The 27,984-nt window shown below is 39.6% G+C and overlaps 1 protein-coding gene across 10 annotated transcripts in view; it reads right to left on the bottom strand.

The window, feature by feature from the left end:
• The window catches only part of DMD (dystrophin), a 1,301,546-nt gene that overhangs the window by 731,556 nt on the left and 542,006 nt on the right, over window positions 1–27,984 (bottom strand). For all 10 annotated transcript variants that reach the window (XM_054189211.1, XM_054189212.1, XM_054189209.1 and 7 more), the window contains 4 exons: window positions 22,691–22,778; window positions 8,661–8,902; window positions 7,079–7,259; window positions 132–277 (listed from right to left, as the gene is read on the bottom strand). In XM_054189211.1, the coding sequence (XP_054045186.1) occupies window positions 132–277; window positions 7,079–7,259; window positions 8,661–8,902; window positions 22,691–22,778 (657 nt within the window). The remainder of the gene's footprint in view (window positions 1–131; window positions 278–7,078; window positions 7,260–8,660; window positions 8,903–22,690; window positions 22,779–27,984) is intronic.

Consider the following 27,984-nt stretch of genomic DNA (forward strand, 5'->3'; position numbering starts at 1 on the left):
TCACTAAAACTCAGATGGGTATAATTCACTGAAGATCTGTAGTGCAGGCTTCGGCAGACTCAGACAACTTTGCGTTCTGTTCCTCTAAACTATTCACTTGAGAAATTTGTTCCCACAGCCTGAACACTCACCTTGAGCTCCCTGAGTCTTTGCTCCATGATTTCATATTCAGCAACCGCAACCTGAGGCAGGGAGAGTTTAGCTTCTGACTGCTGGATCCACACAAGTATAGTGCTCATTGTCTCTTTGTAGTGCGCAGGAGGCAAACTGTCAAAAACTACATTCGATGGGGAAGAAAAAGGAAAGAAATAAAATAATTTTGTGTTTCATTATTTGGTTTGCTGACAGAAGATGTTTGTTGAAAGACCCAGCCCTATTGAGGTCAATGGCTATTTTGCAACAGATTGCAACAGTGTGTCAGGATCAGATTTGTTCAAGAATTGTGGAAGCAGAAAACTTTTGAAGAGTGAATACACTCATTCTAATGTTTATGGTATCTCTGTCATTTTATCAGTTGTGTGTCATTTGACTCTCTTGCTATAGGGCACAGGACAACTTATCTGGCCAAGACAACTAGTTTAAATATGTGTGTCTAGAGACCAACAGATAAGCCATTGTACTTAACCCAACATCTAATTTCAGAAATGCAGTAAGAAATAGCATTCCCTTTTATGGCCCACGTTTGTGTGTTTAATGTTTCCGTTCAAGTAAAATTTCTGTTTAAGACATCTGTTAAAAGCTTAGAAAATTAATCTTTCTCCTGCATTAAAGCTGAATTTTACTGAACTGTGCTTATTGTGCCAAAATTACAGCTGCTGTAAATAGACAGCATCTGGCACACACATGAGCAACTCATTAGCAGAGATACTCCCTCTGCCCTCAACAACAATTGAGAAAAGTACAGATAAATGCGTGGCTGCTTGGAAATGAAACATTTCCAACTTGTACCAGATAACGATGAAGTATATAAAGGCTCAAAAAAATGTTACACCTATTTGTATCTCCTGTACATTTCTGGTGTTTCAGAAAAAAATTGTACTGAGAAATGATGTAGCTGTCCAAAAAGCAATTTTGACAAACACCACAGTTAAAAGTTTTTAAGTGCAAGCTTGCTACATTCTCATACATCAATGCTTGCAAGAATGCACTTCAGAACTTAACCTAATTGTTTAGTTGATCAAGAAGAATGCTACTTGAAAAAAACTTTCATTTTCCGTTAGGCATCATAACAACATACTAAAATCAGGGCAATTTAAGCTCTCTTTTGTGGAGTATGCACGTTGTATGGCATACTTTCCTCATAAAAATCCTGCTGGATCTGATGTATCACACACATCTGGGGATTTACAAAAGATAGGACCTGGTACTAGAAAAGACAAGAATTTCTTTCCTTCTGATATATTTTCTTTACACAGAAAGCAATAGTAATACATTCTTGGAAATGGAGAAGACAAACATTTTCCATCTTATAAAATAGCATTTTAAGACTTTCTCTTTCCTTAGTGAGATTTGTATTGTCTTTGATCATTTAATCCAAACAATTCCTACTTTAGAATAGAATATGCATTTAAACACAGCATTTCAAATGAACGGAGCCATAATTTTAACAGCTCAGATATGTTAAAGGAGTATACAACTATTAATCTGCAGTTTTATTTAGAAATATGAAATGGAGTTCAATATTGTGATGTAATGTTTGGCTTTGATAAATTATTTTCTCCTTTAAATGAAAAACAAATCTTAGGACTAATGTCTGACTTCAAGCAGCTCTATCAAATACTAGCTATTTTCAGCAGTAGTGAAGAGTACCTCAGAACAGGTAAAACCGCAAGATTCGCCGTTACAGCAAACTCCACCAAACTACATGAAACTCTTACCCTGAAAGTTTGCCAACACAGACTATAATAATTTTAAAATGTTTTGTCCAATTTTAATGAATTATGTTCTATACTATTTGAAGGATTAAATAAGAGTTCAAGCGGGATCACAGATGTTGCTTTAATCAGGCTAGCGGCTTTCCAATTTGGTTCTTAAATATTCCATTTAAAAAACACTTCTAAGTTCAGTAAAGCAATAGTTTTCCTATTTCACTTTTCTGGATTACTAGTAGTGAAATACTACTCTTCAATGCCTTTTGCCTAGATAGAGATTTTGGGACTTGATTGTTTGTTTGTAGATGGACATTGTGTCAGCCTTTTCATCCACAAGGAAGCATATTAACATCTTTTTGGCTGACACTTAAGAAGAGCCTATGTTGGTTTTGCAGCTCATGATGCCAGTGGTGAGAATCCAGTCAAACTCCTACAGTGGGATTCACGTTACCTAATTTTAGCTGTCTAAATAATCTATCACATTTACAGTTTCTCTGTGAGCAATATGAATCTCTACATTCCCCGTGCTCATAGCATAAACACACATCCAGACCTATTTTTTTTTATCCTAAAATTTGCTTTGTGATACTAATGTTTGTGGATTAAAGTCCACATGATAAGCACAGTGTGTTAACATGGACTCTGCTGTATTATGTGAAAAAATGAATTAGTAATCAGAAAGATATAGCATGTCTTCAACACAAGCTATAGTTGAGTTAAGCCCATGAGAGAACCGTAACAAAATATCACAGAGGGAAAATACAAATATGTTGCTGTGAGATATCAGAGTACAGTTCCTATCCCATAATAGGAAAATGTTGCTGCATTAATCTATTACACTTGTAGGGAATGCATTTTGGTGTGACTAACATTGTGACCCTTGAGAACTGACAGGCAAACACATTTACACTTGCATATTTATTTCAGAGAAAGTGTTTAAATTTGGAACCACAATGTGCAAATAGAATTTGGTTAGGTTATGTTTTTAGTAAGTAGAAATATTTAAACATGTGAAAATAGCTTTCCAAATTAGTAAAATACTTTTTTGTTGTTGTTTTCCCTCCCAGCTTCCTTTTTTGTGACCAAATTTTCCAGTCAAAAATCATTTTGCAATTCAGAAATGAAATGAGAATACAATTATCTCGACAACTATCAAATCACACTCATACGCTGCAATGTGTATCTCCTACAGTCAGGACAAATATCACTGTTCACCATATCATTGTGAAAGAAGAAGAAAGGCAATAACTATAATCTATGGGATCTTTTCAGTAAAGACTTAATTCCTGAAATGAATGAACTAGATTGAACAGCATGTATTTCTCATAAAAATTTCCTCAGCAGTAACTGCACTGTTTAAAACCATGCTGATTTTCTCACAACTTTGTTTCACTCATTTTGTAATACAAGTACTCGAAGCTATTTATCAAAGTCTTTATATTGATGACTTCATAAAAGCTGTGATTCTCTTCTCCCACAGCTTCTACCAGAAACTCTCAAAGTGGAATCATAAGGAATCCTGTATAATACAACGTTACTGTGGTTTGTTGTCTTATAAAATTATGCCAAGACTGAGTTGCATGAACTCTATGTTATGGAACCCTCTTTAAGATGCTGTACTAGCGGATTAGGAAGAAAAGTGGTGTACATGCAAAATAACCGTAAGCATGGGGTGGGTAAATAGAAGTCTAAAGAATCTTGACATGATACAGAAGGCAAAAACTTTCTAGACTCCTTCGTGAAAAAAATAGTAGAAACATCAATTCAACGCAGATGAATGTTTCAGGATTAATAATAACAGCAACAATAACAATGACATGATGATCACTTCACCTTTGAGAATTACTGATGCTACAAAGGATCAGAATTTGAAAGGAAGCACAGTGCATGAATTTATGAAGCAGAGAAAAATGGAAATAAGTGTGACTTTTCCTTTACCATCTCCGTCTTGATATTCTTAATTTCACCTGCCACGAAAGCCTTTTTTTTTTTAGTTACTTTCTAAAAATCTAATGACACTCCACAAACCCCCTCTGAAAAACAGCCTTGTCAAATTGAGAACATGTACCAGAACGCTTCTCACTGAAGACCACAGCTGGGTAAGAGTTCACTGCAGCAAGACTGAAAAACAGAAGCACCTTAATGGAGTTTGGTCCAGTCACAGAGCAAGACAAGTGCTGGAATGCATCAGCTGCCACCTGGGAAGTAGTTTGAGCCAGGGAATACTCACCTGACACTGACTGACAGCTCTTCCTGCACTGAGAGGGAATGGGAGGCTGACCAGGCTGCTCCCTAGAAATCTCTCTGACACGGAAGCAGTTAATTTCAAGGTAAGTAAATATAAAGTTCAACCTATCACTCTTCACCAGGGGAATTATAAAATTAAGAATTTCCTTGAGAAATCACATTATTCATATTTGAATTATTGCCATGATTGTCCATTTCACTCCCTTGTGTACAATACTGAACAGTCTGAAGCACTGTCTGACCTCTATTTTTTCTAGGTATCAGTATTCTAGGAATGACTCTAAATGTGTTTAGGGAGGAGGGAGAAATGGAATGATGGATATACAGTCTTCAAAAGGATCAATTACCTATGGATACCCAGACATTCTATAAAGTAAGAAAAATGAGGTCATATTTCCTCATATTTTATGAGTTTGTATTTCTTTCATAAAAACCATTGCAAAATAGTGAAAAAACAACCAAATGGGTTTTAGAGAATTGGCTTTAAATTAGGTTTTATAACTGGAAATGCTAATCAAATCATGGAGAAAATCTGAGTTAATCTTCAATAATATTTTATTAAGAAATCTAGTAGTTTCTCTGTGCCGCACAGTAAGCACTCCTGAACCTACAAAAAAACCCAAAGCAAAACCAAACGCACTCCTCAAAAAAACCCACAAAAAAAATATTTGAGGGATACAATCTCCTAGAACAAGAGAAAACTTTTTTGGGGGGTAAAATACTCCTTTGGAAAGCAGAACAGAATAGCTAAATACCCTTATCCATCAGAAAAGACAATGGAGTAATGGAACATTAAAAAAAAAAAAACCACCAACACAAAACCACCAAACCCCTCATGAAGAATCAAGAATCATTTTAACATAAAAAAAACACCCTAATGATGAATCAAAAAAAATCTTTCTAGCACGTGTAAGTTATACGTACAGGGAAGAAAAAAGGAGCAAATACTACCACTGATCTGCAAAGTACCAGTCTTTAAGAAATTCTTCCATTTATAGAAAAAAAATAATTACAAATAATTGATGCAAATAAAAGATGGAAATATCTAAAATGCTCTAGGAAAATGTCAGCATTTTCTATTAAACTAAGGCTAGAATAAAGACAGGAGATAAGGCCTTTTCTCCATCTGTTCAACAGAAGAAAAATAGTCACTGTTGAAGAAAGCAGAAGAAACCCAAAGAGCCAAATTTTCTGTGCTTCAGCTTCAGGGTTTGTTTTTTTTTTCACATTTTTTGATTCATAAGACTTTCCTGAAACAGGATGGACCTAACGCAGTATCCCAAGCATGATCGTCCATATCTACAGCCCTTTGGACAAAACTGTGTATAATATTTCTGAAGATAAAATATGATTGACATAATAATCCCACCTAAAATATCACTGCACGTGTACTGTATGGGAGAAAACAGTCTTATCTTGACAGCTGAACTGTTTGAAGCACCTATGATGCAGAGCAGCCACATAAAATAATAACAACAGACCAGGGCGCCATAAAATATTGACTGGGGGCTCCTGTTCCTTAGCAGTTTAGGAGACTCTCCCCAGCCTGTTCAACGCTGGCACCCCAGGACGGCTGCTTCTGTGTCTGGCCAGGACACTGGAGGAGGACACTGCAGCACGGGAGTGGGAATGAGCAGCTACAACCAGGAAGAACTTTACCAAAGTCCCTGCTTGCTGGCATTACAGTTCAGGCAACGAACACTACTCATCTTACAGCACTAACCAACCGGTTAGTTCACAAGGTCTCATTATAGTAAAATTAGGTGAGGCAAAACCAGCAATTACACACAATTGGATATAGAAGAAATCATAAAGAAGCTAGCATTTACCATATTTTCCTGTTGGCAGAGTGGTAACTGATTTCAGCATATAAATCGGTGTGGCATTAAAAGTCTTAAAATCTTATTCTTTGTATGGCCTGACTTTAGAGTCATGAATAAACTTTACACTTCTTAATAGTAAATTCTACAGTTCGCTCTTTCATCACATGCTATGGCACTTGCATTTTATGTCCTCAGTTCTCCTATGCACCATCACCTCTTCAGTTTGCTTGTGTGTGCATGTGTGAAATAACCACAGCACCACAATAATGCAGTGTTGTTGAAAAAAAAAAATCCATCTTTAAAAATGAAATCATGCCAAACTTCTCCATGAAAGAATTTAGGAGGAATACTATAAAGATCCACTAGAAGGAGCTAGCACTATGTCTAATTTCAAAACAGTGCAGTCATTTACAGATATCATTGGTTTAAGGGGCAAATAATCTCTTTGCTGTTGAGAAAAAATAAATTTATATTTTTATCTGATACTTCATTTTTAATTTCATAATTAAATACAGAAAGCGTAGAGTAGTCATTGACATGCCTTTAAAAGAAACCAAGTCAACTTTCTATTTTGGTACAGCATTTTCCCCTTTTGAAAAATGCATTTAATTACAAATATTTTAAATAATGTTATAGCTAACAGTCATACATTCTGTGTTGCAAAAAAAGGAACAGTTCACCAGTTGATGAAAAATCAGATAGCCTAAAGTAGCTGCTCTCTTTGATGAACTTTATGGAGTTTAATTTCTATTCTATGAAAATCTAGAGCAGATTCACTCCTGCAATTAAAATGTCTCTCCTCTCTACTGACAGAGGTAGACAGCCCTGTCTCATAACCTGACTAAAAAAAGAGAGTTTTATGCTGCCAAAAAATATCACTGAATCTGTCCATAAACACGCTAACAAGAAGAGATCCGATGGTAGAATGACATTTGCTTCTTAATAATGTACGTTCCCTTGTTTTCCTATTACTATAAAATATATAACACACTGATAATTTCTGAAGGACTAACTTTCTACTTTTGTACTACTGAGTTTAGCGTGACAACAGCAAATACAAAAGTAGGAAAGTAAAATATATACACCTATTCTTTGTATGCTAGTCAGGCAAATTGGCTTCTTGTCATGAACACTTACTGGTCTGTAGCTGCTTTTCTCTGGTCCGCATGTCAGCAAGTATTTGTTTGAAATGGCTGGTAAAAGCAGCAAGGTCAGCTTCCAAAAACAGTGGCCCTTGTTCTTTCTCTTTGAGTGCTTGGCTTTGAGCCTTTAGCCGTTCAATCTGAGGCTGAAGCGTTGACATTCGGATGATTTCATCCTGCATTTTTGAACAAAAAAAACATCAAGATAAAGCTGTCCAACAAATGAAATCACTAGTGCCATGAAATCACCACTGTTTCAATGCACATAACATGACTGTTTTGCTTCCAACTGCACCAGATCATTCCTCTGCTCCCAATACGATGTTCTTACCATTGTTTAAAGTCAATTTCACATGACAATATCATGTTAGTAGTGTAATGCTCAAAGAAAACGAGATAGATTGTACATTAAAATTACATGCCCAAAGAGCATCCTTTTCATGTGGAGCTGGAAAGATAAAAACTCCACATATCCCACAATCCTGGACTCATCTCTGTTACATTATATACAGGCTTAACAGCATGAAGTAAAAAAGGAGAGGTGAAGATGCACAGTGATTTCTAGCATCCCCACAGTAACACATTACAGGTTGGGGTTGTGCTATTATACCTTCAGGAGACCTTGTACACTGTGTGACACTTGCAACTACTAAGTAAAAGGAAATGAGGAAAGTAATCCAAATGTACGCTTCATAGTAGAGCTGCTGTAAGAGAAGTTTTCTGCAAGAAACCAGAGAACCCCTGTAAGCACAAGGCCCGCTTGAAAACGCCTGAAAATAGAAGTGATAAGATAGACCTAAATTTGGATTTCAAATATTGTTTTCAGTTTGAGAGCTTCTGGAGCCAGAGATTTCATGAAGTCCAACTTCTACAAGTATGTCATGCAAGTTATAACTCATTACTACATATCAATATATTCCTGTCAAACAATATTAGCTTCTAAGTAATCTCCACCTACAGAGTTGTCTACAGTAAAAGAGATAAGCAAATTTCTACGGTGGTGCAGCACACAAATGAAAACATTTAGGGAGAATAAATAGTGAATTGGTGTGACTGTTTTTGTACAACTATTGTAATTCTGTCGTATGATGACAGAAGAACATTCCTCCATTCGAATACACAATGCATCCTGCATCAAAATGCAGGGTATGTAACAAGTGAAGTGGTCTGCAATGCCAGAATTTTGGACTTGACCATGAAGACAGTCTTCTGGCCCAGATCCTTATGACCGAGGTGATGAGCAACAGTTTCTTAACGAAGAATCAAAGACACAGATTCTTACAGGGAAAAAAAAAAAAAAAAAGGAAAAAGAGCTTAGGGGCGTAGTTCCCTATCTTAAGGTCTCCAAGTACCTTAATAACTTCATATTTGGGGCAGAGTTTTAAATACCTATATGCTAGGTCCTATTGTGTCTTTATTTCTTTACCAGTCTTTCCTTTCCTTGAATAAATATTTTCAGTAATTACCTTGGAAAGTCTATTTTTACTTACACTATTAAGTGTAAGTCATAATCTGGCCCATTGTTCGAACCCCTATGAAGTACAATATCATAAAAAAACTTGAGAAGAATCTCTAACCTTGCATTTTTCCAACTGAGTTTTTACTGTAGCAGGATCTGTTGCTGGTGTGGGTTGTGCTTTCAGCCAGTTTTCTGCAGTAATTGCTGTCTGCTCCAGTTGCTGCAGCTGGGAGTAGAAGTCAATGATGTTATTTTGGTACTCCAGCCATGCCAGTCTTTCACTCAGCAACTGACAGAACTCAATCCAGCGGCTCTTCAGCTGCTCTGAGGCTTGTCTAATATTGTCAGCATTCAGACCCTCTAGAAAGAAAACAAGAGAAGTTCGACGCTTAAAGATAAGTAAGTCACAAAGAGGAAAAAAAAAAAGTAAAACAATTTAACAATTCAATTTCTGTACTTGAGAGCTCATAAATCCAGTTAATGATTTATCATCAAATAACAGTCCTGATATACAGATGTTACACATCAGTGGAGAAAGCATTTAAAAAATATTTTAAGTTGCTGCCAGGGTACTTTTGTTGCTATGGGAATGAACTATAAAGTGCATTAAAGTACAAGAATGGGCATAAAGCAGAAAGTAGAGATACAATACATAAAGCTAATTAAAACTGCTGTAAGAAATAAGAAAATGCCTGACAGCTGGATTTTTAAAACTGTGTCTGGACTGTGATTAGATTTTAATGTACAAGACTTGTATTTTTTATAAAAAGACCAATTTAAACAAATGGAAACTATATTCTGCAGTTATTTTGATGTTTCTGATAATCCAACCTATCAGTTTTGCATTACATGTTATTTTAGAAATATCATAAGCACTGAGGAATAAATATATGATCAGATCAAACCTCCATCTAGGTCACTCCCATGTGTCCAACAGTGACCCTCCGTAGACAGTAAGTAAAGACTGAGAGCCAAGAAACCATAAGTGACACTTCTCTATAATTATTTTCAGACAGAGTCTGGTTTCTTTCATATAGTTTGCCTATTTCTCTCTATTGTTCAATAATCATGCGTAAATTAAAGTTCATAAAAGAAAACTGAATTTAGTCATTAGAGACAAGGCAATTATTTAGAAGCATTTAAAGGTAAAAGAGCTCTATATACTCTGTGAAGAAAGTAAGGCAACACATATCAAAGATAAGCAAAGATGTCTTACAATAACATCATTTATAATTATTCTGAAACTTGAACTCAGGTTCCAAATAATATTAACTTAAGCATCTCATTTATTTTCAGAGGAAGTTTAAATGTAATCCCTAAGCTCTTCTCCTGGCATGACATGTAATGATACACAGAGCAATAGGACCGATATTGATTTCAGAATTAATAAACTTCTCAATCCATTGAGTAATGCTATACGCTTAAGAACATTTTTAAGAACATAATCACTTAGTCATACACTAGTTAACCCGTAAAACAGAAGCTATGTTTTTATCAAAATAATGAAATTTAGGGTGTTTTTCTATTTCTTAAAAACAAGTCTAAAAGCAAATGAGACAAAAGCCTTCAGTGCTATCCTTCCACGATTTTTGGTACACTGTCAATATGGTTTCTCTTGTTTGCAACCTCTACTCCCAATCTGCAGGAAAAATTTCTTTATCTGGGATAAAAAACAGTAAAGTTCATGTGCAGTTTTGGAAGGCAGGATGTAGGAAACGGAGTCCTAATTACACCTAAATGCCTTAAATAATAAAAAGTACTGGAAATTTATTATAATAAAATTTTCTAAGGAATGAATATAATGCATGTTATATGGTAAACTGCACTAAATGATAATCTGGGATCGTATCTGTTGAGGACCAGCATAGTTCTCCAGCAAATCCTATTCTGGATTCAGCTCAGGGCTATTCCATTCAGACTCACTTGGAAACTGTCCACTTGGAAACAGACTGTGCAGTACCTGATAGCGGTTCCCTCGACATGCTCTGTTTATAGGATGTTGTCCTCGCCAAGCAAATTGTATAGGATTTCAAAAAGTACAAGCGAAAATGTAGAGAGATAGGAAGCCCAGTACTACTGGGACATAATGGCAACTGGGGTGGTTGGAGCAGCTATACATACACATTATACTCCAGAAATTGGATGGCAGAGTTTAAAGGCTGAGCAAGGGTATAAAATGAACTTTAAAGCCTAAAGACGTAAATAGTATTTTGACACGTCTTAATGAAATCCAGCAGTGATCTAGTTTTGTGTGTGCGTGTGTTTGCATCTGGGGATGTGGTATGCATAACTACATTTTCTTCAAGCGTAACGTCTCATGAACATATAGTAATATGTGAAGAGGCAGCATAAACCTGAATGGCATAGCACATCTGAATAACAATAATCAAAGATGACCAGGCACATAGATACTGAATCTTACCAACAGCAAGAACAAACACACATACAGAAGGTGAGCCTTTAACTATGTTATATTTCAAGAGTTGCTTTTGTCCTGTTGTGACTGTGGTTATAAAAATGCTGTATACTCATAACAGACAGCAGATATCTTTGCTGCTGTGTTCTCTGAACCTCTGAAACCTGGAAGACACTGCCTATGAGTTTGGCAGAGTAAATATAAAAAGAACACTTTTATTTATTCCTCTTTTCCCTCTCTTTTCAGCTGCCACAGTCTCCAAAGTACCCTTAGGCAAGATTACGATTGCCAGGGGAAGTACAGTCATGGATTCTCCTTACATAATAATATTTTTCACTGTAATATTTCCTTCAAGGGTTTAGAGAGGACTGTATTTCAGATGAAAATCTAGATTCATCAGATCATCTTTTCTTTTTTTCACTCATATGTCCCTTTTAACATAACATTTAAATATGTGAAAATACCTAATATTATTCAGTTTTCTTCAATTCTTTTCTTCATTACCTAAACTCCGAGTCCCAATGTGACTCCACAAGTGCACAGATGAACAAAGAAATGGTTTTGCTCTTCGTGTAACTGAAGTGGATAGTACAAGACTGCAGCGTGCAGAGCCATGTTTGGTACAAGACTGCAGAGGTGCACCTCCACTAGGCAACGCAGTATCCTACTGAAAGGAAGACCCAGCTGACAGTCTCCGTAGGATGCATTTTTAAAACTCTCTTAATTCACAGTCTGCTCAGGTAACTCACAGTTGTCTATCAGATGTTGGTATGCCATTTCCAGAAGGATGCAAGAAAAAGCCCATTGCTTGCACTTGAAATCAGTTGGGCAAATTTGTCAAATTTTTTCTTATTTTGAAGAAAGCTAGTCTGACATCGCATTGAAAATGACAAATTAATAACTATTTCAGTAGTTGATGCAATGAGGGCATAATTTCAATGGGTTTATTTGCTCATTAAATTGGTGAAAAATCAAGAATTTGAAACTTACTTCCCTTATAAGTATTGATTTCTTCATTGTCTTTAGCAACCACCAATCATTCATGATGTTAACATCGATCCCCTTACTCTGCTTCATTCATGCCAGCAAGACATACCAACAGTTGACAAGCAGGCGAAGAAACAATATAAACCCCATTCTCTAGTAGAACAATATCATTTTAGGAATAGCGGTTCATAATCTTTTCATGTTTCATATTCTAAAAGCTTCTGATATAATCAGTGAATAAATATACTGTACTCAGAGGAAACAGATCATTATCTGAAGTGCATCCATTAATTTTATTTCCTTGTGTACTGTGCATAACAAATTGTGTCTGAATATTTTTAATTGTGCAGCACCTTACATGCAAGTACTTTGGAATTGCCACTTAATATGAAGTATATCTTATTAAGTGCATTTATCATTTTGCTATGGTTCTGTGATACAATAATGTAATATTATCTGTGTTTTTATAGCTTTTGACTCAGAAGCCTATGTGAGACGGTGCCGTGGTTTAGCCTCAGATGGCAACAAAGAACCACGTGTCGCTCGCTCGTGCCTTCCAAACACAGGAAGAATCGTAAGAAAAGGCAAGACTCTTGGGTTGAGACAAAGGCAGTTTAACAGAACAGCAAAGGGAACAGGCAAACAACAACAACAACAACAACAACAACAACAACAACAACAACACGGATAGGGGAATATACAAACGCGATTACGGAACCGCCGCTCCCCCCGCCGCTCGCCGCTCGCCGGCCGGACCGGGGCCGCCCCAGCCCGCTTTTAAGCAGCAACTTCCTGCCCCCTCCCCCGGCAGCTCAGGGTGGGCGTGGCTCACATGGCATGGAATACCAGGAAAAGTTAACCCTATCCCCACCGGAACCAGGACATTATCCACCCCTTATTCCATACCATCTATGCCATGCCCAGCAGGTTCCAATGAATTGCCACCACTTTCCCCTGTTATATATATATATATACACACATATAATACCCTTAGTTTATGGGTCATCCCTCCAAAGTGTCCGTTGAGTTCTTTTAATCCACGGCTTTGGGCTCCATCTGTTAGAACAGTCTCTCAGGGCAGGTGAGATGCTGGGTGGTGCTGGTCTGTTGCATGCTGTATTTTTCGGAGCTTGTGACTGGTGCACCTGGTGTGGCTCATGCACGCAGTCTGTAGGCTGAAGATGTAGATCTTGAGGAAACTGCTATAACAGCACACAATCTGATTCATTGGCTATTCTCGCCCAAAATCAGATCTCCATGAGGTACACATCGGACTTCCCCATCCTTCCGCATCACCCACCAAGTGCACCCAGGTCCTTGGGCAAAAGCAATCCCACGGATGGGTTTGCCTTTGCCTGAGGCAGGACTAACCCAGACTGTCTTCCCTAGCATATTCTTCATGTGCACTACGGGGACTTTATCCCCTTCTACAGTACGTGGAAGTTTTGATTGGGCAGGGCCAGCCCGATTGTTAGATCCCCTGGTGTTAACTAGCCAGGTAGCTTTTGCTAAATGCGTATCCCAGTGTTTGAAAGTCCCACCACCCATTGCTCTCAGTGTAGTTTTTAACAGTCCATTGTATCGTTCTATCTTCCCAGAGGCTGGGGCGTGATAGGGGATGTGATACACCCACTCGATACCATGCTCTTTGGCCCAGGTGTCTATGAGGCTGTTTCGGAAATGAGTCCCATTGTCCGACTCAATTCTCTCTGGGGTACCATGTCGCCACAGGACTTGCTTTTCAAGGCCCAGGATAGTGTTCCGGGCAGTGGCATGGGGCACAGGGTATGTTTCCAGCCATCCAGTGGTTGCTTCCACCATTGTGAGCACATAGCGCTTGCCTTGACGGGTTTGTGGCAGCGTGATATAATCAATCTGCCAGGCCTCCCCATATTTGTATTTCAGCCATCGCCCTCCATACCAAAGAGGCTTCAAACGCTTGGCTTGTTTGATCGCAGCGCATGTCTCACATTCATGGATGACCTGTGCAATAGTGTCCATGGTCAAGTCCACCCCTCGGTCACGAGCCCATCTATATGTCGCATCTCTCCCTTGATGGCCTGAGGAGTCATGGGCCCACCGAGCTATGAATAGTTCACCCTTATGTTGCCAGTCCAGATCCACCTGAGCCACTTCAATCCTAGCGGCCCGATCCACCTGCTGGTTGTTCTGATGTTCCTCCGTGGCCCGATTCTTTGGTACGTGGGCATCTACATGGCGTACTTTCACAACCAGATTCTCTATCCGGGCAGCAATATCTTGCCATAGGTCAGCAGCCCAGATGGGTTTGCCTCTGCGCTGCCAGTTGCCCTGCTTCCACTGCTGTAACCATCCCCACAGAGCATTTGCCACCATCCATGAGTCAGTGTAGAGATAAAGTACTGGCCATTTTTCTCGCTCAGCAATGTCCAAAGCCAGCTGAATAGCCTTCACCTCTGCAAACTGGCTCGATTCACCCTGTCCCTCACTGACTTCTGCAACCCGTCGTGTAGGACTCCACACAGCAGCCTTCCACTTTCGATGCTTTCCCACAATACGGCAGGACCCATCAGTGAACAGGGCATATTTCTTCTCATTTTCTGGCAGTTTATTATATGGTGGGGCCTCTTCTGCACGCGTCACCTCCTCCTCTGGTGACATTCCGAAATCCTTGCCTTCTGGCCAGTCCATGATCACTTCCAGAATTCCCGGGCGACTGGGGTTTCCCATTCGAGTTCGCTGCGTGATCAGTGCAATCCACTTACTCCATGTAGCATCGGTTGCATGATGTGTGGTGGGGACCCTTTCTTTGAACATCCAACCCAGCACCGGCAGTCGAGGTGCTAAGAGGAGCTGTGCTTCTGTACCAACCACTTCCGAAGCAGCTCGAACCCCTTCATATGCTGCCAATATCTCTTTTTCTGTTGGAGTGTAGCGGGCTTCGGATCCTCTGTATCCACGACTCCAAAACCCTAGGGGTCGACCTCGAGTCTCCCCTGGTGCTTTCTGCCAGAGGCTCCAGGTAGGGCCGTTCTCCCCGGCTGCGGTGTAGAGCACATTTTTAACATCTTGTCCTGCCCGGACTGGCCCCAGGGCCACTGCATGGACTATTTCCTGTTTGATTTGTTCAAAAGCTTGTCGTTGCTCAGGACCCCATTTAAAATCATTCTTCTTCCGGGTTACTTGATACAGAGGGCTTACAATTTGACTGTAATCTGGGATATGCATTCTCCAAAAACCCACAATACCTAAGAAAGCCTGTGTTTCCTTTTTACTAGTTGGTGGAGACATAGCTGCTATTTTGTTGATCACATCCATTGGAATCTGACGGCGTCCATCTTGCCATTTTATTCCTAAAAACTGGATCTCCTGCGCAGGTCCCTTGACCTTACTTCGCTTTATAGCAAAACCAGCGTTCAGAAGGATTTGGACTATTTTACTCCCTTTCTCAAAAACTTCTTCTGCTGTGTTTCCCCATACAATGATGTCATCAATGTACTGCAGATGTTCTGGAGCTTCACCCTGTTCCAGTGCAGTCTGGATCAGTCCATGGCAAATGGTGGGGCTGTGTTTCCACCCCTGGGGCAGTCGATTCCAGGTGTATTGGATGCCCCTCCAAGTGAAAGCAAACTGTGGCCTGCACTCTGCTGCCAAAGGGATTGAGAAAAATGCATTCGCTATATCAATCGTGGCATACCACTTGGCTGCCTTGGACTCCAGTTCGTACTGGAGTTCTAGCATGTCCGGCACAGCAGCACTCAGCGGTGGCGTGACTTCATTCAGACCACGATAGTCTACAGTTAGCCTCCACTCTCCATTAGATTTTCGCACCGGCCATATGGGACTGTTAAAGGGTGAGCGAGTCTTGCTGATCACTCCTTGAACCTCTAGTTGACGAATCAGCTCATGGATGGGAATCAGAGAGTCTCGGTTAGTGCGATACTGCCGCCGATGCACCGTTGTGGTAGCAATCGGCACCTGTTGTTCTTTGACCCTCAACAACCCCACAACAGAAGAATCCTCTGAGAGACCAGGCAAGGCAGACAACTGTTTAACTTCCTCTGTCTCCAAAGCAGCTATGCCAAAGGCCCAGCGGTACCCTTTTGGGTCCTTAAAATACCCTCTCCTGAGGTAATCTATACCAAGGATGCATGGAGCCTCTGGGCCAGTCACAATGGGATGCTTTTGCCACTCATTCCCAGTTAGGCTCACTTCTGCCTCCAGTACAGTCAACTCTTGGGATCCCCCTGTCACCCCAGAAATACAAATGGGTTCTGCCCCTCTATAGCTTGATGGTATTAAAGTACACTGCGCACCCGTGTCCACTAGAGCCTTATACTCCTGTGGGTCTGATGTGCCAGGCCATCGAATCCACACCGTCCAATAAACCCGGTTATCCCTTTCCTCCACCTGGCCGGAGGCAGGGCCCCCCTAATACTGGTCATAGTATCCATTACTCACTTCTTGCATAAATGACTTGGAAGTTCCTTCAAGAGGATCAGAAGCAAGATCAAGCCTTCTGCTTTGTCTGGGGAACGGCCCACTGGAAACTGGGGCGGCACTTTTCCTGGAGGGATCCCCTTTTGTGGTTGTCCTTCCTTGCAACTCCTGTACCCGTGTCCGCAGGATCGAAGTAGGTTGTCCGTCCCACTTCCTCATATCCTCTCCGTGGTCCCGCAGGTAGAACCACAGGGTGCCTCGTGGTGTGTACCCTCTGTACTCTCTCTCTTGAGTGGGGAAATGCCTGCTTCTAATAGCTGAGATGCTGGCCCGTGCAGGTGGGGAGTAGGACATATTCTCTTCAAGTTGCTGGACCTTCCGCGACAGTTTCTCCACAGCTGAGACAAGGGGGGAAGAGAGACTTTCTTCATATCGCCGGAGCCGGCCAGCTACCTCATCCACCGTTGGTCCCTCTTCACCTTTCCATTCCATTACTGCCAGGGAGTTGGCATATGATGATGGTGCGCTCCGTACAAACTTCCGCCACATGGGCCTTGTGCATCGCACCTCATCAGGGTCTGTGGGTAAGTCTGCATTGTCCAAGTCATAATAAATCATCTCCCGCACGGCTAATTCTCTCAGGTACTGGATACCTCTTTCCATGGTAGTCCACTTGCTTGGCTGACATACAACATCCTCGCTGAAGGGGTACCTCTCCCTCACGCCTAACAGGAGTCGTTTCCAGAGGCTGAGGGCTTGGGTCTTTTTCCCGATCGCCTTGTCAATGCCGCCTTCCCTAGACAGGGATCCCAGCTGCCTGGCCTCCCTACCCTCTAATTCCAGGCTACTGGCCCCATTATCCCAGCACCGGAGCAGCCAGGTGACAATGTGCTCGCCTGAAAGTCGGCTAAAATCTTTTCGCATATCCCGCAGCTCACTCAAGGATAGGGATCGAGTAATTATCTCTGGTTCTGCCTCTTCCTCCTGCTCTCGTGATGGCCCTGGTTCATCATCATCTCTTACTAAGCGAACTGATTTCTTTGTGTACTTCTTCTTCTGTATGGGGGCAACTGATACTGGCATGGGTTGGTTCCCTGGTTCAGTGGCAGTGGCTACCACGGGGGTTGCAGTAGCCGCAGTGTCTGTCACAAGGATTGCAGTAGCCGCAGTGTCTGTCGCAAGGATTGCAGTAGCCGCAGGGGCCGCCGCAGGGGCTGCAGCAGCCGCAGGGGCCGCCGCAGGGGCCGCCGCAGGGGCTGCAGCAGCCACAGGGGCCGCCGCAGGGGCTGCCGCAGGGGCTGCAGCAGGGGCTGCAGCAGCCGCAGGGGCCGCCGCAGGTCTGGTTTCCATCTCTTCCCCTTGAGGGTGCTGCATAATTCTGAGCAGTGCCTGGTAGATACTGGCCAGGGCCCAGCACAGCGCGGTGAGTTGTGCCTCTCTAGAATAGCCACAGCATTTTCCCTTCAAATATTCTACCACTTTATCAGGGTCCTGTAATTGTTCAGGGGTGAAGTCCCAGACCATTGGAGGTGAGTAGTTCTCTAGGTACCTGCCCATGCTCTCCCACATGCCATGCCACCCCTGACTATCCAGCCTCGGAGCAGATCTCCGGGTGGTAGTCTTAAATAGTCGCTTAACCCAAAACAAGACCTGGAACGTATTCAGGAGACATAGCACTACGAACACGCTAGTTTGAGTATCCCAAGGATATTCAAAATTCTCAAAAGCTGTCATACCTGACCCGAAGGAGAAAAGGGAGGCAAAAGGGCTGGGGAAATTATTAACAAATTCTGAGAGACGGTGTCCAATGTACGGACAGGACAGCAAAACCGCATAAACACCCCAAAATAGCCGTCTGAACAGTGATGTTATCATATCATAAACAGATATCGCACAGGACAGCAGAATGATAATCCTCATCCCTGTTCCAGACATGGTAAACAGCATCGCAGGGAGTACATAAGCCATATAGGAATTTATGTAACACAGCCATGAGAACAAACCAAGCAACATGATGACCAGTGACTACTTACCTAATAAAATAAATGCATACAAAAAAAACCCAAAACCGTTTTTTCCACGTTCTAGTTGGATTCTGTCGTTATCTCAACCCTTCGAGCCCCACGTTGGGCGCCAAAAGGACTGCCGTGGTTTAGCCTCAGATGGCAACAAAGAACCACGTGTCGCTCGCTCGTGCCTTCCAAACACAGGAAGAATCGTAAGAAAAGGCAAGACTCTTGGGTTGAGACAAAGGCAGTTTAACAGAACAGCAAAGGGAACAGGCAAACAACAACAACAACAACAACAACAACAACAACAACAACAACACGGATAGGGGAATATACAAACGCGATTACGGAACCGCCGCTCCCCCCGCCGCTCGCCGCTCGCCGGCCGGACCGGGGCCGCCCCAGCCCGCTTTTAAGCAGCAACTTCCTGCCCCCTCCCCCGGCAGCTCAGGGTGGGCGTGGCTCACATGGCATGGAATACCAGGAAAAGTTAACCCTATCCCCACCGGAACCAGGACAGACGGTAACTCACAAGATAATGTATTTCTTCCACAGAACAGTTGCACTTAACAATTATGTGATTTATCACAACAAATTCATTTGTATTCACTTTAATGCTGCCTATCAAAATTCCAAGTATTCATTTTGATGCCCTATTTATTTTATGCTAAACTACTATAATAGTCAAGTGTCCACTCAAACTGCTAAACTGCTTCACTCATGCATCAACAGATTTGTTATTCTATTTTAGAACAGAATTTAGAAAAGAAAAGCAGAACAGAATTTTTTTCCTTGAAACACCGGTAAACAGAAGACATAAGTTTTCATTGATTGTAATCATCAGACTTTAAAAGCATGGTCAAGGAGAGGAAGAGCATGGCCCACGTAGAAGACGGGTGGATGGGTAAACAATCATCCACCAAAAGCATCAAGGATTTCTCCTGTGACGGGAAAAGTCCTTCCTATGGCAATATCCAGACGCACTGCTTACAAACACAAGAAAAGCTGTACTGTGTGAGATGACAGTTCTTTCTAGTGCAAAATACTTTCGCTGACAATGCTTGAAAGCATTTATGTAAGGCAAGAATAGTGCCCTGTATAAATACACCTCCTCAGAATATTTTCCTCTGTGCTAAGGAACAAATAAATGAAACCCTAAACAAACTAACCCAATTATCTCCAGAATTTTAAGCCTATTTTTCATTTATTCCCCCCTCCTATCACAGTAAAAATAATTGCAAGAAAATAAATACAAATGATGCAACAATTAAATTCACCACCATTCAGAGCTCCCTCTTATAATCCACCAGGGGTCTTCATCTTTTTATATTCTTTATCTGTTACATTCAGAATCTTGTTTAAGAGCAAAGAGGATGCACATCTTATATAGAAGTCAAGCATTTAGTGACAGCATAAGTGGAATCTTAAGAGTCTAATTATTATTAGTCCAGCTCTAATTGATACACATTAAGTAAAAAATAACAATGAAGTTAAAATAGTCATCACTTGACTTCACAACTGATCTATGCTTTAAATCTGTTTGCCTTGTGTAGTGTTTTAATTACAGATTACACTGCAAATGCATGACAATCATCAACTGTAGCACTGACTGGTTTCCCTAAAGAAAGTACCACACAGAATATAGATGGGAGCACCATCATTTGGGATTTGTAAATTGTGGTAGTTAGAAAGGTTTTTCATGCAATATACCATAGTACATCTTTCCTCTGCTAGATGTTAAACCGTGTCTCCCACAAAACCATAGAGGCGCATTAATTCCAGTTCCTTTCCATGTTATGGAAAAGAGATCCAGCATTAGAAGCGGAGGGTAGGTAGGCATAGTTAGTCTGCTCTGTCGAACCTTATTTTGGAGATTCAGCAAAACTTTCCTATGCTATACCCTTTCCTCTTGTTCTTAGTGAATCCAGAAATCAAAAAAGAAACCCAAACCAACAAAACAGAGATGAAGATTATATCTCCCAAACTCATTTCCACAAACCAGACAAAGACTAAAGAAACTTAGTTGAATTACTGTGGAAAATATAAAGCTGCATAAGTTTATTACAGTTTGAGATGTAGGTATGAAGTTGAGTTACTTTTTTTACATAACCTTTAGTTCAATATCAATTTAGAGATAATCCCATTAATTGCGACTGTGTTAGATCATAATGATTTGGAAGAAAAGACAAATAGAAAATTTGTTGTATTCAAAAGTACAAAGGCTGAACATGGCAGTTAACTTCCTCTACACTCAAAGCGTAATTTTGAACACCTCGCAAAATATTGTGTTTGCAAAGTCTTTGTTAAAATCATCTTACGGTTTTCCTCAACTAATGTTAATTATTTCATTTTACTCTCTACCACTCCCACCTGGTGGTGATTACTGAATTACTGTTTTCATACACTATTCTTCGAATTGCCTCTGCAGCAGCGGAGTAGCTGAAAAGTCCAATAAACATTTTAGGCTTTAAGTCCAGAGGAATTGTTTCTCTTTTCAAAGGACTTGGTTCTTTCCTAAAACCATGACAAAAAAGCACCTTCATTCTCACAGGCAACTAACCTGTCATCCTTGCTAAAATATTCTTGCTCCCAAGGCTACCACAATACATGGCATGATGCTGAGCTCAGTGGAGTTGACAGGAAACAGATAAAGTCATCCTGGCTTAGCTAGTCTACCCTGTGCTTGCACCCCAACTGGAAGACATGTTTCCTAAAAGAGGTGTGATTTGGGAGATATTGGAAATATTTATATGTACATCTTGCCACAGTTGAGATCACAACATCTATAAGGCATGAATAAGCACGGACCCATAGACTGAAGGATTAAAAAAGAGAACCTTGACTTAAAAACACATGAGAATATTTAAGATAGAATGTTAATCTACCTGATACTAGACATGGTAGGTAGTACAGTACCAGAAAAGTAATATATAATGTGCTAGTGAGTTCTGCAACTAACACCAAAATTAGTCACCAGAAAGTACTATATAATCCAAAGAAATTGAGGCTGGAATTCTTGAGGTGCAAGTCTGCATTTGGAAAAAAGAAGAGTGGGGCACTGCTAAATGTGTCCTAGACAGATTCCACCCAAAATAACAACCTTGATGTGTCAGCATACAAATTTAAAATACTGACTTAAAAGTCCCATACAACCAGTTCTCCCAGGGAGAAAACATGTCCAAAAAAAACCTGACATAATTTTTCATGTGATCAGCCAAGGAAAACTGCCCAAATGATTTCAGAGGGTGAAAATGTTACCAAACTCCCTTCAACCTACTCATTGAGCCTAGGAAAGGAACCCTTGCAACAGTTGTTACAGTAAGGATAATTAAATATGCCCCACACATTAAATATGGTCACTTTAAAAATATTACACCTTCATATTTAAATGAGATAATGTTAGGATCCCATCCAATTTCTTTAGCTCGGCCAGTTAGTACCTCAAACTCAAAGCATTTCATTTTTAGCAATTAAATTCTTGGTTCTTCATTATAACAATTTAATGTAAAATATATGTTCTGAAGCCCAGTGCATTGAAGATCTATATTTCTGGTAATCATATCAGTATGACAGATGTTGGCCCGTGTTTAATATTTTATTGCAAAATTAGAGATTCTTTAATATCAAGGACAACAGCATGACTTACAATTTTACTTCCATCTACCTTTCTTTGGTTTTCCTTTTTCCCTTAAAAAATCAAAAAGTTCAAAAGAATCACATAACAGAATATTTTTTTGAAAACTCAATAATAAAAATATAAAATTTACAACTAATTTTCTTTTTTAAGAGTTGTATAAGCTTTGACATTTATTATCTTTGAAAAGCTAAATGCCAAAAAACTCTTCCAAAACCCAATAAAATCTTGTATTTTCTACGATACAGAACGTTACAGCAAAATGTATATTACAAAACATACATTGTATATTATAAGTCAGAAAGCACTGTTTTCAAACCGTTCAGTGTAATGCCTTCAGAGCTTTCTAACTCAGATCACTTAACGTACCTTCAAAAGCTTAGCATACTCAGAAAATAAGATTACAATTTAAGTCTTTGCGCAGAACAGATTGTTAATATACAGTTCATTACTGTGAGCACGTTTTACACACATTTCTTTTCATGGTACTAAAGCGGTAAAATTTTTTTTTCTTCTCTAATTAACAGATTTAACATTCAGAAATAATAAAAGAAATATAAGGTAATATTACTTTACTGTTCCATTTAGACAGTATTTGCTAATATAATTCTCGTGATAAATATGAACCTGTGCGTTTATCAAATCCCTAAGAAGATTATCTAAATCAACTCCCATGTAATTACCATTCACCATCTGTTCCACCAGGGCCTCAGCCGATCTGCTGGCATCTTGCAGTTTTCTGTACTTCTCAGGCTTTTCTCGCTGGATGGCCTGCAGCATGACAGGAAAGGTGAGTATTTCAACAGAGGGATTTTGAAGAAGAAAGTAATTAATCTCAGGGATGTCTTGTGATTTCTCGGGACCATTTAACCTGTCATATTGCCCCGCCAGCCTCCCCATTTGCAGTGAAAGCAGCAAGTACCAGATACCATCAGGAAGGGAGTCAGTCATAAAAGTCAAATACATAAACTGAGAATCAGAACACAACAGAGTTGACAAATAACACATGTCAGTATTTTACAGACAAACAAAGGACATACAAATTAAGAGCTATTCAAAGCCCAATATTTCAGAATAATAATATGCGTTCAACAGAAATTCCCTGTGGGGGAATTGATTTGCTCATTTCTCATGCAGCTCCTATTGGTAACAGCAAGAACTAAGCACGCTAACCAAATCCCAGGGTTTCATAACACGCTACGGTATTAAACCCATATACCATTTGATTGCTTACTTTACTCTTTTGATGGCAAAAAAAACCCTGTAAAATGCATATTAAAGTAGATATCTAACTATATATGAACATACATAGCAGAAATCCATACAGCAATACAGAGGAAAAGTAAAATAATTTCAGATCTGACAGCCCCTCAAATTAACATCAGGAAATAATTTCATCGATTTTAAACTAATTTAGGTGTACAATTTAGGTGTAATTTAGAAGCTCTAAATCAGAAGCCCAAAGAAGCAGCAAAGGGCCACAGCCATTTTTGATGCCGAAAATAAAACAGACTATATACCTCCCAAAGATCCTGATGAACAGACTCTCCCAGAAATCAGGGTTCCTCACTTTAAGCACAGCAGATACACCCACACAAAAGGGTATGCCCCTGCCAGTCCTCCAAGATGTGTGCGGGAAGATAGCACACAACTCTGGCTACAGCTTCTCAGCCTGGCTGACCCCACTAGGCTTCCTGATCACCTTGCTTATTTCCACAGCTAAAGTGTATTCTGTGTGACTTGACTCTCTGGGCTAAAAGGTTCCTTACAACTGGAAAGAAACCTCAAGTAGGTTTCCTAGGTGTCTAAGAATGCATTTAGTAGAATAATCTTGTACACTTACATTTGAAAATGTTATTTTTCAAATAGATTGCTATGCTTAGGAGGAAGTAAGATAAACAGCTTTGAACAAACGCTCTTAAAAAAACTTCTAAAGTGTGATAGTTAAAACATCTTCAGTTTAATAAGCAGCAGCTCCCTGGAAGACTTTCCTAGGTGAGGAAACACTTGAAACTCTACGGAGAGATTTTCAGTTAAATTCATGCATTTCCACAGCCTACTTAAACCTGCCATTCGTTTGTGTATACAAAAATGATTAAACAGCAGCCTTTCTAACAATATGCCAAAGCTTCTATCAAAAACTTTTAATAATACAATTTTGTAGAAATAAAATACATAAAGGCATGATATTCAGAGAAGAACTAAGGATGGACATATTTTGCATTTTTTAAATACATTTTTGATATATAACTAAATTATCACTAAAAGATTATGAAGTTTAATCCCAATAAGTTAAAGATGACTGTATTAATTATTTATAGCTTTTGTAAGTTAATAAAATCTTCTACCATTCCACTGCACAATTTAATTATTTTCCAAATTTAAAAAAAAAAGTCTATTAATTACCTGTAGAGTTCTAAAATTTCTTACAGAATCTTGATTAATACTACTCTGTCTATAATGCCAGGTATAATTATCATGAGACTAACTACAGAGAGCTCAAAGGAATCATAAAAACACTAAAATACACTGAAAATAATTTTACTCCGTCTGTAATGCCAGATGTGTAATTATCATGAGTGCAACTGTAGTGAGCACAAATGAATCATAAAAAAACCCTAAAATATACTAAAAATTAGGTTAAAAATGCATAAAAATGACATGACATTGAAGCCTGTGGCACTGAACCCTTCAGTGTCCAGTAATACATTGTGTCCAGAAAAATTTGGATTAATGTTGATGTCTCTCCTGAAAGATTAAAGTTTCCAGGTCTTGATAGAAAATATAAGCACTATATGCAAAGCCCTTAAAAATAAACATGAAAATCTGATACTTATCAAACTTCCTGTCAATTACTTTTCTCCATTCGTTTTTGTGTAACTAGCATATATTATAAAGATGATGGTCTAACACTGGTTACATGAAGACACACACTTACACACAGAAAGCACAATGCTAGCCAGAGAAAAGACTGTCGTCTTGGGCCTCATACAAAGATAAATTACCTGATCTGGGGAGAAAGGAGGAAATTCACCCTCATTACTTCATAGTGCTAATTACAGTCCTGCCATTACTCTGTACACGCCGCCATTGTTTGCCGAACCTGCAAACTCTGTCTTGGATTTTTAAGCCCTTCAGAAGAAGGATTTCCATAAACACATGTAAAGTGTCTAGAAACAAATGGAACAGGAGTCCTGTAACAGCTATTTATGTCTTTGGCTATGTTTTGTTATTTTTGTCCTTTACTAAAAGGGATAAGATTCTAGACTCGGGTCCATTCATGACACAAGCGGGCTGGCATAAGCTTGAAAAGGTTTATGAAGTTTTGAAACCCTTAGATTCTGTACATTGCAATCAACACTTTTTTTTGATGAAAAGCTGTGGTAGCTGCAAAGTCACTTCAAAATATTTCCCAATATAAAACTTCCCCCTTTTCTACCCTTTTTGTCTATAGAAGATTTTTCAGAAAAAATACATCAATATGAGAAAAAAAGTTACCTTTACAGGCTTTCATCCAATTGGGGATTAATTCTCTTATGGACTACTTTGTAACTGGCAATGCAAATGTATAGTAGCCTAGTTTTAACAGATTTAATAACACTAAAAGTTCATCCTTAGCTAAATGCCAGCTGAAGGTGAGGAGGCTATTTTCACAACGCTGAGCGTTTCATTTGACCCTGAGTTTTTAGTTGGCAGTTAATGACTTTGTAACCTAGAAAACACTGCCAGGCCAAGGAATTCGTATGTTATTCATATCTAATCAACATCCTACTCCGAGGGCTCTGTAAAAGGATGCGTGGTAGCAGTATTCCCTGACCTCCTGTGACTCTGACCAATTACCCCCAGGGGCAGGAGATGGCAACATTATCACCAGCTCTGACAGCGATTCAGCTTTCAAATACCCAGGCCCAACAAAGCACATCTGAAAAAGGTCACCAAAGCAAAACGAACAAACAAGAATGGGGCTTTGGAGAATGCCAAGAAAACAAATTTAATTATCTAGGATATCTGACATTTTCCTTTACATCTGTTCCTTATATGTTTACCTTTGATTGTGAATTCCTAGGTGCTTCTTTTCTTGGCTAACCAAAACTCCTTTCAAGGAGTTTTATTCCCAGTTTATTGATACATAGTCTCAAACTTGACTTATTATTAAGCACGATTTTCTATCTAGCAAATTTTAATTTTTTGCACCTGAACCTTCATATATTTGAACTTGCAATATTGAAAGCTCATTATGGCTTAAGAAAAAACAAAAAAAGGCCTGGGTCACTGTTACGTCTGGTTTTAGTAAAATATACATAATAACTGGAACACAATAACAGTGTCATGCAGCGTAATGATGTTTGCGGCATTAGCGTTTGGGTGTCTTCAGTATTTAGGAGTAGCATGGTCATTCCACAATGAAACTCCTATGCTTATGGCACCCAGTCTCTCTGGCCAGGTAAGGCAAATATCCTTCTTTTGTAGCAGAGAAGGGCTATAAATATTTTCGCTTCTCCCCAGATACAGGAATGGGCTTTTTGTGCACGTCTAATATATTCAATCTACATAACACATCTGCCAAAGGCTAATTTCCTGCCAGTTTGTGAAGAGCAGCTGGCTTTGCAAACACAGTCAGTGCATTTCATACAGCCTGCGCTCTTGGCTCCGTCTCCTCTGAGCTGGGATGGGAGCAGGCTTTTGAACTTGATGAATCATCAATGATGGCAAAAGAGCTTTCCTTGAGGCTGTCATTTCTGAAGTCTGTGCCCCTCCATTATACAACAGATGCACTTGCACTATATCATATGGAAGTGACCCCTCATCCAAGAAAAATGAAGAGTAGGAGCAAGCTGCCACAACAAGAAAAAAAAATCATCCAACTAGTAACCTGTCCTCAAAAGAATAGTCATTAAGAAAAGGCTCTCGGACTCAGCACCTACTGAGTGGTGAGCAACAAATGGTAGGTCAGACAAGCACAGGTGCTCTGTGCTACACCAATAGACATATATTGTCATATAGGGAAAAACACTAAATGATAGCCAGTAAGGGCAAGATGGGACTTCTCCATGCATGTGGACGTGGTCACTGGTGTATGACTAAGTCAGTAAAATATGTCAGTACAACACAATCTTGATCAATTATCACTAACATGTTTTCCTTTTTGGCGTTTCATCTTTTTTTATACACCTTCTACAGCTTTACTAGAGATTATAATATATTAAAACACACACTATCTTATTTTCCATTGATTTGAGCCTCATTTTGAGGGAATTAGAAACAAAAAGTGTTAACACGCAATAATGAAACCGCTCAAATCGATGAACTGAACAGTACTTCCTGGCTACTAGTTTTATGGATGGAGACAGAGACCAGACCAGGAAAAATCAGGTCAGGACAAGCTATAAATCCTGGCATTTTAAAAATCTGTTGTTTTTTTTTTTTTTTGGTTTTTGAAAATCGTGCACAAAGACTTCCATTAACTGAAAAACGTTCAACACAGAATCCATCCAGTACTTGTCAAGTGCCATCTTTCAGAGTTCTCTCTATCAAACTAATATACATAAGCAGAATGTTTTCTCCCTTAAAACATCTAGAAACTTCTACACGCAACTTAATTTTCTCAGTAAAGTGTTAATTTTAAAAGCAGTGATACTCTCCGACATCAAAACCAGTCTTGGTCTTTAAAAATATTTTCAATGTTAATGAACGATGCATGTTCATTTGTCTTATTTCTATTTAGAGTTACTGGTTTGTCTCAGACCCCTCAATACAAAGCAGATCCTTTTTCTGCATTACTTTTCATTAAAGAACCTGGAAATTGGTTTCTTAACCGTCCAGTTATTCAATTTCCAAGAAGGCCAAAGAAAGATATGCAATATCTCCTGCTATCTGCAGTGTCTTGAATTCAAACTTACAACGCCTGGGCATTGGTCAAATTCCACACCTCTTTTTCCTCTCTCCCTCTTCCTCCAATATTACGTATGTTTTTACC

This window comes from Rissa tridactyla, chromosome 1 (assembly GCF_028500815.1).
Source record: "Rissa tridactyla isolate bRisTri1 chromosome 1, bRisTri1.patW.cur.20221130, whole genome shotgun sequence".
Lineage (NCBI taxonomy): Eukaryota > Metazoa > Chordata > Aves > Charadriiformes > Laridae > Rissa > Rissa tridactyla.